The 12216-nt window shown below is 43.2% G+C and overlaps 1 protein-coding gene across 7 annotated transcripts in view; it reads left to right on the top strand.

Annotated features, from left to right (window-relative positions):
* STAMBP (STAM binding protein) overlaps positions 1-7372 on the top strand; it is a 36704-nt gene extending 29332 nt beyond the window's left edge. For all 7 annotated transcript variants that reach the window (XM_031655273.1, XM_031655277.1, XM_031655278.1 and 4 more), the window contains 3 exons: positions 3880-3992; positions 4596-4695; positions 6724-7372. In XM_031655273.1, coding sequence (XP_031511133.1) covers positions 3880-3992; positions 4596-4695; positions 6724-6780 — 270 coding nt within the window. In that variant the 3' untranslated portion in view covers positions 6781-7372. The remainder of the gene's footprint in view (positions 1-3879; positions 3993-4595; positions 4696-6723) is intronic.
* The last annotated feature ends 4844 nt before the right edge of the window (positions 7373-12216 follow it).

A 12216-nucleotide genomic window follows, 5' to 3' on the forward strand; every position in this document is an offset into this window, starting at 1 on the left:
AACAGGTTTGAAAACGCTAGTCAATTGCATGTTTTTATTGTCTGTGCTTTTCTGTCAGTGAACGTTGGTTATCTTTTTGAATCATGCTAGATCTTTTTCCATTTTTGTTACCTAAGATCATACTTCCTCTAAGATGAACATAAGTCATTATATGGTTGTCTGTTTTGCATATAAAATATGTGCTTAATAAAACAAACAATGGAAACAAATTAATCAGGATGCACATTTAGGTGATGCTTTAACTGATTAACCTCAAATTTTAGAATCGTGTTCTCCTTCCAAACAGAATGGTCTCCTTTGTATGGTTTAACTATCCACTGAAATTCAAGTAGTCCCCTACCTCCCATATCTTCCTTGGATGATGCTTTAGCTACAGGACAGCCTTTGCCTATAGAACCTGATTCATGCTTGACCTTTTAACACCTCTGTGGGAAAGAAGAATCATTCATCTAATTGTGGTTTACTAAGTCCTTGCCTTCTACTATGTTGAAATATTGGGTATGTACCTTCTGTTCCAGAATGGGTGACTCGATGGTATGGAGAGACCTTGTAAGGAACCAAATAAGTCTTGATGGTCAATTAGAAATTATGAGTCTCTTGAAAAACAAAAACCTGAATTATCCAGAGAGAAACACTTCTTAGAGGAGATAGAAGAAATTCCCTAGGAAAAGTTCCAAGGGCCACTGCGTGCCGTTCACAGTTGTTGAGGACACTCATCTACCTTGTCCATGGATGCCCATCATGACAACCCCAGTAACACCTTTGATTCCATGGATCCCTGGGTGAATCCAACATCATAGTCCTTGAGTTCTTCCAGTTTGGTTCAAGAACAGGAGAACCAGAGCAGGAAATATCAGCAAACAACCTCCTCGTCTGTCTCCAACCCTGAGACACAAATGTCTTTGCCTGTCTCCACTCCTACTGTCTGGTGATCTTTGTGCAGCAGGTATGCTTCTGAAGGAGGTCTCCAAGCCAGTTTCTGTGTGCTGTCATCTGAGATGGGGTTCCCCTTGCCGGTTCTCACACCCCACAAGACCCACCACACTGATCTCCTGGCTAGCACACACCAACCTCAGGGAGGCCTTTTCTTCACACTTGGAACCCAGATCTTGATTTCCATTTGAAAGGTCAGAATTTGTTTAACTGGAATGTGGCACAGCATTGAATTCTTCTGCCTTGTCTGTTTCAGCTTCAGAATTCTGTTTTTCTCCCACTTTGCAGTGGTCTTTGAGTTTTAACACTGAGGAAGAGTATCTTTCCCCAATGATGCCCCAGATGGAAGGTTTGAGCTCTGTCCCTGGGTCCTCTCCATACCCCCCTAGTTTAATGGCCCAATGCCTTCTCACATCACGGCTCTGCAGCCTACAGTCTTTCATCCAACCAGGAATTCCAGAACCCATCAGGCACCCTAGATCTTCTAAACCGGTGGGATCAGAGTCCCCGTTTTGGGTAGTACAGAGAGGAAAGTTCCCCCTTGTGTTTACCTCCCTTTTTTGTCTGCCTACTCCAGTTCCCCCTTTCTTGAGTGCTCAAGCTGCCTAACCTCTTCCACTGTCTTCAAACAAGGGAAGCCAGAAAGTTCCAAGCCTCTTCGTCCTCAGTTTACTTTTGTCCAGTACAGCCTCAGTGACTTCTGGGAGCTCTCTCCCTGAGAAGGTTGTCTGAGTGAATTAGATGACATGTGGTGGGTGGGTTATTTGATATGTCATCTATAACCATGAGCTAGGACAGCATGCACTTGCCTGGGCTTAATGGTGTTGCTTTCCATTAGAAAAAAGATCACCTTATCATTCATCAGACACTCTACAGAATCTCAGAATTATGGTTCTGCACAATGTAAGTGAGAGCATACATCCACCTACCCAGGAATTGAAGTGGGATCTCCCCCACCCCATTTGTAGCATCTCCCTATGCTTGCTCTTCAGACAAATCCCCATCTGTTTAGTTGTCATTCTGCTGGGGCCAATGCAATCTAAGTTATTTCGTTTCCTTAGTTATTTTCATTCCCTTCCCCTCTCTCATTGTATCCTTCACCACGGACAGCTCTTGCAGTTTCCAATAATTGTTTATACTCCTTATTTCTTTTCTTTTCTTTTCTTTTCTTTTTTGAGATGGAGTCTTGCTCTGTCACCCAGGCTAGAGTGCAGTGGCATGATCTCGGCTCACTGCAAGCTCTGCCTCTCGGGTTAATGCCATTCTCCTGCCTCAGCCTCCCAAGTAGCTGGGACTACAGGTGCCCACCACCATGCCTGGCTAATTTTTTTTTTTTTTTTTTACTAGAGACGGGGTTTCACCGTGTTAGCCAGGATGGTCTCGATCTCCTGACCTCATGATCTGCCTGCCTCAGCTTCCTAAAGTGCTGGGATTACAGGCGTGAGTCACCGCACTTGGCCTATGCTCCTTATTTCTACGAGCTCTTTTATTCATTTTATTCCTTGTTACCTAGGACTTTATAATGGGCACATATATATTTTTCATTTTCTTTTTCTTGTTTTCTTTTTTTTACACAGTCTTGCTCTGTCACCCAGGCTGGAGTGCAGTGGCGCGATCTCAGCTCACTACAAGTTCCCTCTCCCAGCTTCAAGCGATTTTCCTGCCTCAGCCTCCCAGATAGCTGGGATTACAGGTGCCTGCCACCATACCTGGCCAACTTTTGTATTTTTAAGAGAGATGTGGTTTCACCATGTTGGCCAGGCTGGTCTGAAACTCCTGACCTCAAATGATCTGCCCCCCTCAGTCTCCCAAAGTGCTGGGATTACAGACATGAGCCTCTGTGCCCAGCCTGTTTTTTTTTTTTTTTCTTTTTTTAATTGACAAATAATAATAGTCTATATGTTTTGAAATATGTATACACATATTGTGGAATGGGAAAATCAAGCTAATTAGCATATGCATTACATCACTTTTTTGTGATGAGAACACTTAAAATCTACTCTCTTAAGCAGTTTTCAAGTGTATATTGTGATGAACAGTAGTCTCCACATTGTATAGTAAGTCTCTTGAACTTAAAAAAAGAAAGAAATTATGAATCTCTTCACATACTGGTATTAAGCTATATTTGTTTACAGTGCTGGAAAGGAGCTTCCTTACTTATTAGGAACTTCAGGTGGACCTCTCATGGTTGCAAGTGGCTTCTTACAAAGGAGATTGTGCCCAGCTGTTGAGAACTGTTTGGCTTTACTTCCTTCAGAGACCAGGCTTGGTTGTACGGCACAGTAGTCCTCCCTTATCCTCAGGGGATATGAGCTCTGAGCCCCAATGGATGCCTGAAATCACAGATAGTACCAAACTCTATATATACTATGTTTTTTTCCTATACATGCATACCTGCGATAAAGTTTAATTTTTTTTTTTGAGACGGAGTCTCGCTCTGTCGCCCAGGCTGGAGTGCAGTGGCACGATCTCGGCTCACTGCAAGCTCCGCCTCCTGGGTTCATGCCATTCTCCTGCCTTAGCCTCCCGAGTAGCTGGGACTGCAGGCGCCCGCCACCTCGCCTGGCTAATTTTTTGTATTTTTAGTAGAGACGAGGTTTCACCGTGTTAGCCAGGATGGTCTCGATCTCCTGACCTTGTGATCCACCCGCCTCGGCCTCTCAAAGTGCTGGGATTACAGGCGTGAGCCACTGCGCCCGGCAATAAAGTTTAATTTATAAATTAGGCACAGGAAGAGATTAACAACAACTATAATAGAATAGTTATAAAAATACAGTGTAGTAAAAGTTATGTGAATATGGTCTCTCTCAAAATATCTCATCACATGTAATATTTTCAGATTGCAGTTGATATGGGTAGCTTGAAACCTCAGAAAGGGAATCGCAAATAAGGAAAGACTACCATATATCCTCGCTAAGAGTCCTCTGACTTTTTTTCTCTCCTCAGACTCACCCCACACAGACCGCATTTCTCTCCAGTGTCGACCTACACACTCACTGCTCTTACCAGATGATGTTGCCAGAGTCGATAGCCATTGTTTGCTCCCCAAAGTTCCAGGAGTGAGTATAAAGGGCATGGTTCTGGGTGTTTCAAGGGGGTAGTAGGGAAGAAAGCCTCAGGGGAAAAGGTCTCTATTCTTGCGGCCTTGTTCTTTGTAAAACACATAGATTGTAGTATAAATTGGTTATTCTAAAGGGCTTCCTTTTAAGCACCATATCATGATTAATCTATCATGCTTGTTCAAAAAGATATCCAAGTAACAACTTAGTTGCTATTCTAAGAAAAGTCCACAAGAAATTTGAAGTGTTTGTCTTGAAGCGATAGGAATGTCAAGAGTTTTATGTTGGATTAGCAAGTTTCAAAATCAAACACATTATCTCAGAATGCACTTCTTTTCAATTCCAAATCCTGTCTTTACTCCCACTTTGATTATTTACTATGAATTCTCCAGCAAAACTAGTGTGATGACAGTAATGAATCATTCTCTAACTGTGATTCATTCACCAGAGAAGAGACCTATGAGGCAGCATCCTACAGAAGCTGTCTCACAACGACCTCTGCCCTGCTGTGTGAGTGTACATGCTGGTGTGCGTGTGTGTGCACGTGTTTGGGATGGAGGGACACCTTTGCTTGACTCTTAGCCTGCCTTTTTTTAATTTCAGAACTGGATTCTTTAAACTAACTGACCATGGACTAGAGGAGATTTCTTCCTGTCGCCAGAAAGGATTTCACCCACACAGCAAGGATCCACCGCTGTTCTGTGTACGTTATCTATGTAGAAGAAACTGGGGCTGTGCTTCAGGCAGGGAGGACAGTCAGAGCTGATGAAATGCATCATCCTTCCTGATCCACACAGAAGACCAGCCTTGTCACTTACCTTTCCAGATCTCAATAGTAAGGACATACATGAGAAGCAGTGTGGGATAGGAATAGATTTGAATCTTAGCTCTGCCACTGTGTGCCTTTGATTAGGCTACTTACCCTTCCTGGGCCTCAGTTTTCCCATCTATAAAATAGGCATAATAATAACAACACCTACTTTATAGGGTTCTTGAGATGATTAACTGAAGTAATGTGCAGAAGTACCTAATGTAGTCGCTGGCTTATTAAATGTTACTTTTTCCTTTCGTCAATGTCAGTTTCTAAGCCTGTACTTCAATAAGAGATTTGAATACAAAGGAAAAGAGAAGCCACTTAAGATAGGTAAATTAAGTATATTTGTAGAATTTTGCTTAAATCATAGGGGCTTTACGACCTTCCTGCGAAGTTTTTTTTCCCTATGCTGTGGTCTGTGAGTAAAAAGTTTAGTTGGTGGTAAGATCAGTATGTTTCCATTTGCCCCTCCAGTCTGATTTGATGGTGTTGCATTACTCCATGCTGGCCATGGAGTATTATTTCTTTTGGGTTCAGAGAAAAGTCAGCAATTTGAAAAAGGGACTAAGAACCTTGACACTTAAAAGGAACTGGAGATGTTTAGAAGAGAAATCCTAGGAAGGATCTGAGAGCTGACTTCAAGTGTTAGACGAGTTGATGTATGAAAAAAGGGATTGGGTATGTTTCATGTCACTCCTAGCACTACAACTAAGACTCGATGGAATGATGGTTTTCTGCCGAGTGTGAGGAAAAACTTTCTGACAAATCTGTTCAAAAATAGATCAGTCTGCCTTGGAATGTCTAAGTACCAGGATGTTGAAACAAAGACTACACAATCAGAAAAAAAGGTTTGGGGCACCAGTGCCCACGTTTTCGGTTTTAAAGACCCCTGTTGCCAAAAGGGAGCATTCTCCTCTCACCATGTGACACTAGGTATACTTTATTATTTGGGCGACATCATAGCCCAAAAAAGTGTGATGAATTCAGTAATTCTTTTAAAGTAATGTATATTTTAGGGATGACACTATTTGTTCCCAAGCTTAGGCATCAAAAAGAATGAGTCTAGAATGTACATACATTTTAAAAATAAACAAAGGTATATGGGCAAACATTGATTCCATGTACAGGTGGAACTGGTGATAGTAATGAGTCCCAGACTCTTACCATAACTACCACTTAAATAGCAGTCTGGCTTCCAGACTGAGAACCACTAGCCTAGAATGAACATTTTAAATAAGGTTTTTTTTTTTTTTTTGAGACAATCTCGCTCTGTTGCCAGACTGGAGTGCAGTGGTGCGATCTTGGCTCACTGCAGGCTCCACCCCCCAGGTTCAAACAATTCTCCTGCCTCAGCCTCCCGAGTAGCTGGGACTACAGGTGTGCACCACCACGCCGGGCTAATTTTTTCTTTTTTTTTCTTTACTAGTAGAGACAGGGTTTCACCATGTTGGCCAGGATGGTCTTGATCTCCTAACCTCGTGATCTGCCCACCTTGACCTCCCAAAGTGTTGGGATTACAAGCGTGAGCCACCGCGCCCAGCCAAAAAGGGGTTTTTTTAAATGACTTTTCAGGCCAGGCGCAGTGGCTCATGCCTATAATCCCAATACTTTGGGAGGCCGAGGCAGGCAGATTACTTGAGGTCAGGAGTTCAAGTCCAACCTGACCAATATGGCGAAACCCCACCTCTACTAAAAACACAAAATTAGCTGGGCATGGTGACTGTGCCTGTAATCCCAGCTACTGGGAAAACTAAGGCAGGAGAATCGCTTGAACTCGGGAGGCGGAGGTTGCAGTGAGCTGAGATCGTGCCACTGCACTCCAGCCTGGGCAACAGAGCAAGACCCTGTATGAAGGAAAAAAAAAGACTTTTCAGAATTTTCTAGGACTCCACCTTTCTTTCTTTTTTCCTATTGCAGAGCTGCAGCCACGTGACTGTTGTGGACAGAGCAGTGACCATCACAGACCTTCGATGAGCGTTTGAGTCCAACACTTTCCAAGAACAACAAAACCATATCAGTGTACTGTAGCCCCTTAATTTAAGGTTTCTAGAAAGCTTTGGAAGTTTTTGTAGACAGAATAGAAAGTGGGGCATCACCTGAGAAAGAGTTGATTTTGTTTCAGGTTTGAAAAGAAATAACTGAACATATTTTTTAGACAAGTCAGAAAGAGAACATGATCACCCAAAAGCAACTGTAACTCAGAAATTAAGTGGAAAGAATGGTATAATGAACCCCCATATCCCCTTCCTTCTGGATTCACCAATTGTTAACATTTTTTTCCTCTCAGCTGTCCTTCTAATTTATCTGTCAGTTTGTTTATATTTACCTCTGGGCTCAATAAGGGCATCTATGCAGAAATTTGGAAGCCATTTAGAAAATCTTTTGGATTTTCCTGTGGTTTATGGCAATATTAATGGAGCTTATTACTGGGGTGAGGGACAGCTCACTCCATTTCACCAGATGGTGAGGCTAACACATCCTGAAGAGTGATTTTGTCAGGAATTATTGTTATTTAACAAGTGTTTTCAGGATATTTTTCCTCTACAATAAAGTAACAATTAACTTATGTTTTTGTGCTCCAGAGTGATCCATTTGATCAAGCATTGTATAAACAGGTTAAAAGGTGTGGTTGTTTTGGAAAGGTGAGGGGAAAATGGAATTTGAGGTATACTGACACTGAAGGTGTGTCCCAGTTCACTTTTAATTATTCCATGTTTTTTATCTGCCTGTTGCCGTCTTCCAGAGGTGTGAAGTCATCTCTGTTCTTTTGGTGCTGTCTCAAATGGGTCAACCATTCACTTCCTCCTTATGCCCTCCATGCTTTTGGCTGAGGACAATAAAGCCTTTGTTTGGAGTACCAGGTTACACTCCAGTAAATGATTACATTTCCCAACCACCCCACCCTACCAATTTCACTGTGTTGGCTGTTCTTTTCTGACTAAGGCAATACCTAGGAAGACACTTGAAGCGGCAGTTGATACTGCCTTTTTCTGTGAGCTGAGCCTGGTGTTCTAGGTGGCCTAGAATTAATGGTATCATTTGTGACACCTCGAATGAGGGCAGGAGAGTAAATACTTTGGCTAGGAGAAGAGTGATTTCTTCCATATCAGAATTCTAGGTGAGGGGAGGGAGAATCTGTGAACGCATAAAGTTTTGCTTCATTTTTAAATTTTGTCTCAGTCTTTATTGCTTAGGTTGGAGGTCCTTGAACTTGTCCCCTGAAAGAGCCCAGTTCTCTATATTATTTTTCTTCTCTTGGGTTCTTAACTCCCCATATAGTGGAAATTCTTTCTCTGCTGTTTTGGTATGGGTGGGTCTGGAGGCCAGTTGGACTTGGGAAAGCCATTTCCTCTTACAGCCCAGAGCAGCCTGGCTATTCCACCTTGCTCTAAACAGTCCTGAAATCGCCCAGTCCTGTGCTTTTGGGAAATCCATCCCCTTCTTCCCATTCTTTGTCTACCACTTAGCTTAGGGCTTTCTTACGTTTTATTTCGACTGTAGCCATTGGCTTTTACCAAGTCTCTTTGTTTTTAGCATTTCTTCATTCCAGTCTGTTCTGCACACTTTGATCAGGAGAAGCTTCTCACACTACAGCCATGTTCATGTTTTCTCTCTTGCTCAGAAACCTGCAATAGCTTCCCATTGCCGAAAGTCTAAATTTAGCTTTTAGTCAGAACTTCCCATTTAAAGTTCTTACCCCTGGCTAGTGGCTCACGGTTGTAATCCCAACATTTGGGAGGCTGAAGCGGGTGGATCACGAGGTCAGGAGATCGAGACCATCCTGGCTAACACGGTGAAACCCCATCTCTACTAAAAAATACAAAAAATTAGCTGGGTGTGGTCGTACATGCCTGTAGTCCCAGCTACTCAGGAGGCTGAGGCAGGAGAATGGCGTGAACCCAGGAGGCAGAGCTTGCAGTGAGCTAAGATCACACCACTGCACTCCAGCCTGGCAACAGAGCGAGACTCCATCTCAAAAGAAAAAAGTTCTTTCCCCTGGCTATACATTCAAATACCTAGAAAGCAATTTAAAAAATACTGATGCCTGTGTTCTACCCCCACCAATTATAGCTGAATCTCTGGGGTGGAGCCCCAGATGTTGTTTCTGCGTTTGTTGTTCAAGCTGCTAGAATTCTGAAGTACAACCAGCGTTGAAAACCACTGCATTGGACCTTGATACCTAAGAATTGTGAGCTCTCTTATCAGTCTCTGCCCACCAAAGACATTCAGCCAGGTGAACAACATATTGATTGCAACCACATTAATCACAGACTGATCGCCAAACTGCTATCTTTTCTTTTCTCTTCCTCTATGCACAAGATATCTTAGTGACTAGATGGGTGCAGGAAATCAGTCTGTAGATCCCTCTTCATATCTGCTGCAGCCTAGCCACTGCAGAGGCACTCTGCATAGGACGGTCTAAGTGTCTCTGCCTTCATCCTACCTCTGTGGAGGAGATGTGGAGTCAAGGCAGCCCACAAGGAAGCCCTGAGACTGGGTAGGCCAGAGGGAAAGAGGAGGAGCCAGAGCAGTCAGGAAAAGAGGAAAGGAATACTGTGGATAAAAGGGACTAAGACCATGAAACCTGAGGAAAGATATTACATTGAAAGGGTAATGACTATTTGGCTAAAGGGACTGACTCCTGGGTTCCTGAAGCTCAAAGACCAGGAGACTTTCCCACTCTTGCAAGCTGCACAAGTACCATACCTAGTGTTCTGGACTGAGAGGGGAGACAAAAGCAATGTCAGGTTGCCAAACAATGTCCCAGTTGCCCTGAGAGGCACAAACCCCCCGAAGTGCCATAGGCCAGGTGTGGAGAGAATCAGAGGAGCTGCTTTGCTGGGGATCAGAGCAGAGCTGGGTTTTTTTCAGATCATCACTTTCACATACTCCTTGTTAAATGGGACCAAAGGGGAAGAAGAAGAAACCCTTAAGCTTTTGTAATATTGTCTTGGGTACCAGATACTGTAAAAGGCAGCATGAGAGAAAGATTCCTTTGGGCCAGTGTCATGGTGGATTTTCTTGCTTGAGAGGCAAGGATTTCAGCTTTCATTTTGGTGCCACAGAATTTGAAATTGTAAGTGCCTATCCCCTTTGACTGTTGATGGCTTCTTTGGGGTTTTAGTTACCCCAGTTGAAAGAGAAATTTTTCATATTGAGGTTGAGAAGAATGGAGGCTATTAGGAGCAAAGCTTTAATGAGTGAAAGTCTGGTGAATCCTGCAATTTTGATATGTTTCCAGTGGATTTTGAGAACACAGTTTTAGGCACAGAGTAGATGTTCTTCCCTAGAAATACAGTCAGCTATTGGTATTGTGCCTCCCACCCCTCATATCTCAGTGTTTTAACCCCACCTGAGTTTGGAGACCAGTTTTCCAAGGATCTTTCAAGCATGAGCCCAGAGTAGACCTTCTGAGTCAAGGATCATGTCTTTTTCTGAGGAGCTTTGCTTGGGGCACTGGAAGTCCTGTTTAGATCGGGACTATTGGAATATTTTCCTCTCCAGAGGAAGTGCCAGGTTGAACATTTAAGACTTTGCTTCTAGGCCCAGCTATACCTTCACCAGCAAATCACTTCTCAAATTTCTTTAAAATCTGTAAAATGGGATCAGTCTAATATGCCTACCTCAAGTGATGACAGAATGACACCTATATGCATATAAGGCCTATGTTAGTTGAAATATGCTATAAAGATATAAGGGATTTGTTACTTGTCTTTCTTGAGGTGTTACAGTTGGGACGCGGTTGCTTCTATCTTCTAGACCTCTACCCCATTCAGCGTACAGCTAGAGGAATCTTTGGGCAGATCCACATTTTTTAGCACTAGCTGGGCTTTGGCTCCAAAGCTATCTGGTCTACCCTGATGTTCTGAGCAGGAAAACGGAGGACCTCAAGAACCATTCCAAATTTCTATCATTCTCCCTAAGACCCAGAGCAGACCCAGAACCTAAAGAAATTATATCATCTCTATTTTCCCTTGGCTCCAGCCCCCTCTTGTTTGAACCTCCGACTTTTGTTGTTCCAACTACTTCTTGAGATGAAGGAAGGGCAGAACATTGGCCCTCTTCACTGAAGTCTTCACTCGTTAATCCAGAGTTCAATTTTTAGTTCACCTTAGCCTGTTTGAGGTTAGAAGCTGGGCCTTAACTTACAGGGTGTGTCCAGCATCGCTCAATCAGCCTGTTAGATCCAGAATCCAGCACTATGACACTACATAACCATGGGCTCTGTGTCCTCCTTCCAGTTCCTTTAGTGCCTTCCCTCACTGGTAGGTTCAGTCTGAGGGCTTCCTTCCTTGAACTCCAGTGGCAACTATAGTCTGTTTCCCACAACTTGTGTGTATTTTTTGTTGTTTTGCAGTGTTTTCATATTGTCTTTTATGTAAGTCATGTTTCTGAATGATCGTGTAAATTTCACTAGGATGAGAATCATATTTGCTTTATGCACTGTGTAACATGCCCTGCAGTCAGTATAGGCACTTAACCTTATTGCTTAGCTGTTCCTTGGTGTTGAATAACGTGTTAGGAAGCCAGGTGGACCTGTGTCCTAGCCTGGAGAAACTCTTATGTCACCTTGTAGGAAGCTGTCTGGACTTGACTCAGCATCATATGCTGGGCCTGTGCTGCACTTGAACTTTCTTTCCAGCTGCCAGCAGGCCAACAGCTAATTTAATGGGTGGTCAAAAGAAGATGTGCCTGCGTTGTAGAAGGCTGAAAAAGGGAGCTGGGAAGTAGAAGGAGACAAGGAGATAGCGACACCAGTATCTTGTCACAGAAATTAAGGAAGGCAACAGTTTGAAGGAGGAGAGGGAGATCAGTGGTGCCAGCTGGCTCAGAAGAGGTTTGCTGGGTTAAATCTCAAGATGAGCGCATGAGATCTGGTGGTTAGCGGAGGCCTTTCCTGACAACCCCATTTTAAGCACCTCGTCCCCATCACTCTATCACGTCACTGTTACTGTCTGTGTAGCCCTGTCATGAGCTAAAATCATCCTGTTTGTTTATTACTAGCTTATATATCTAAAGTATACTCCTTGAGAACAGCAACTTTGTCTTTTTCACCTTTGTACTCTCAGTCCCCTGACATGGAATAAGATATGAATAAATGCACAGACTTGTCCAAAATCATCCAATTAATAAACGGTAAGGCTTTGCTTTTTTGGGAGAAGTGCAACAAATGTGAACACATTTTAAATACTGATGTTTAAAGACTGTGCAAATTAAAAGTTAACAATCAGCCAGGTACGGCGGCTCATGCCTGTAATCCCAGCACTTTGGGAGGCCAAGGCGGGCGGATCACCTGAGGTAGGGAGTTTGAGACCAACCTGATCAACATGGAGAAACCCTGTCTCTACTAAAAATACAAAATTAGCTGGACGTGGTGGCGCATTTCTGTAACCCAGCTACTCGGGAGAC

Source organism: Papio anubis, chromosome 14 (genome assembly GCF_008728515.1).
Source record: "Papio anubis isolate 15944 chromosome 14, Panubis1.0, whole genome shotgun sequence".
Lineage (NCBI taxonomy): Eukaryota > Metazoa > Chordata > Mammalia > Primates > Cercopithecidae > Papio > Papio anubis.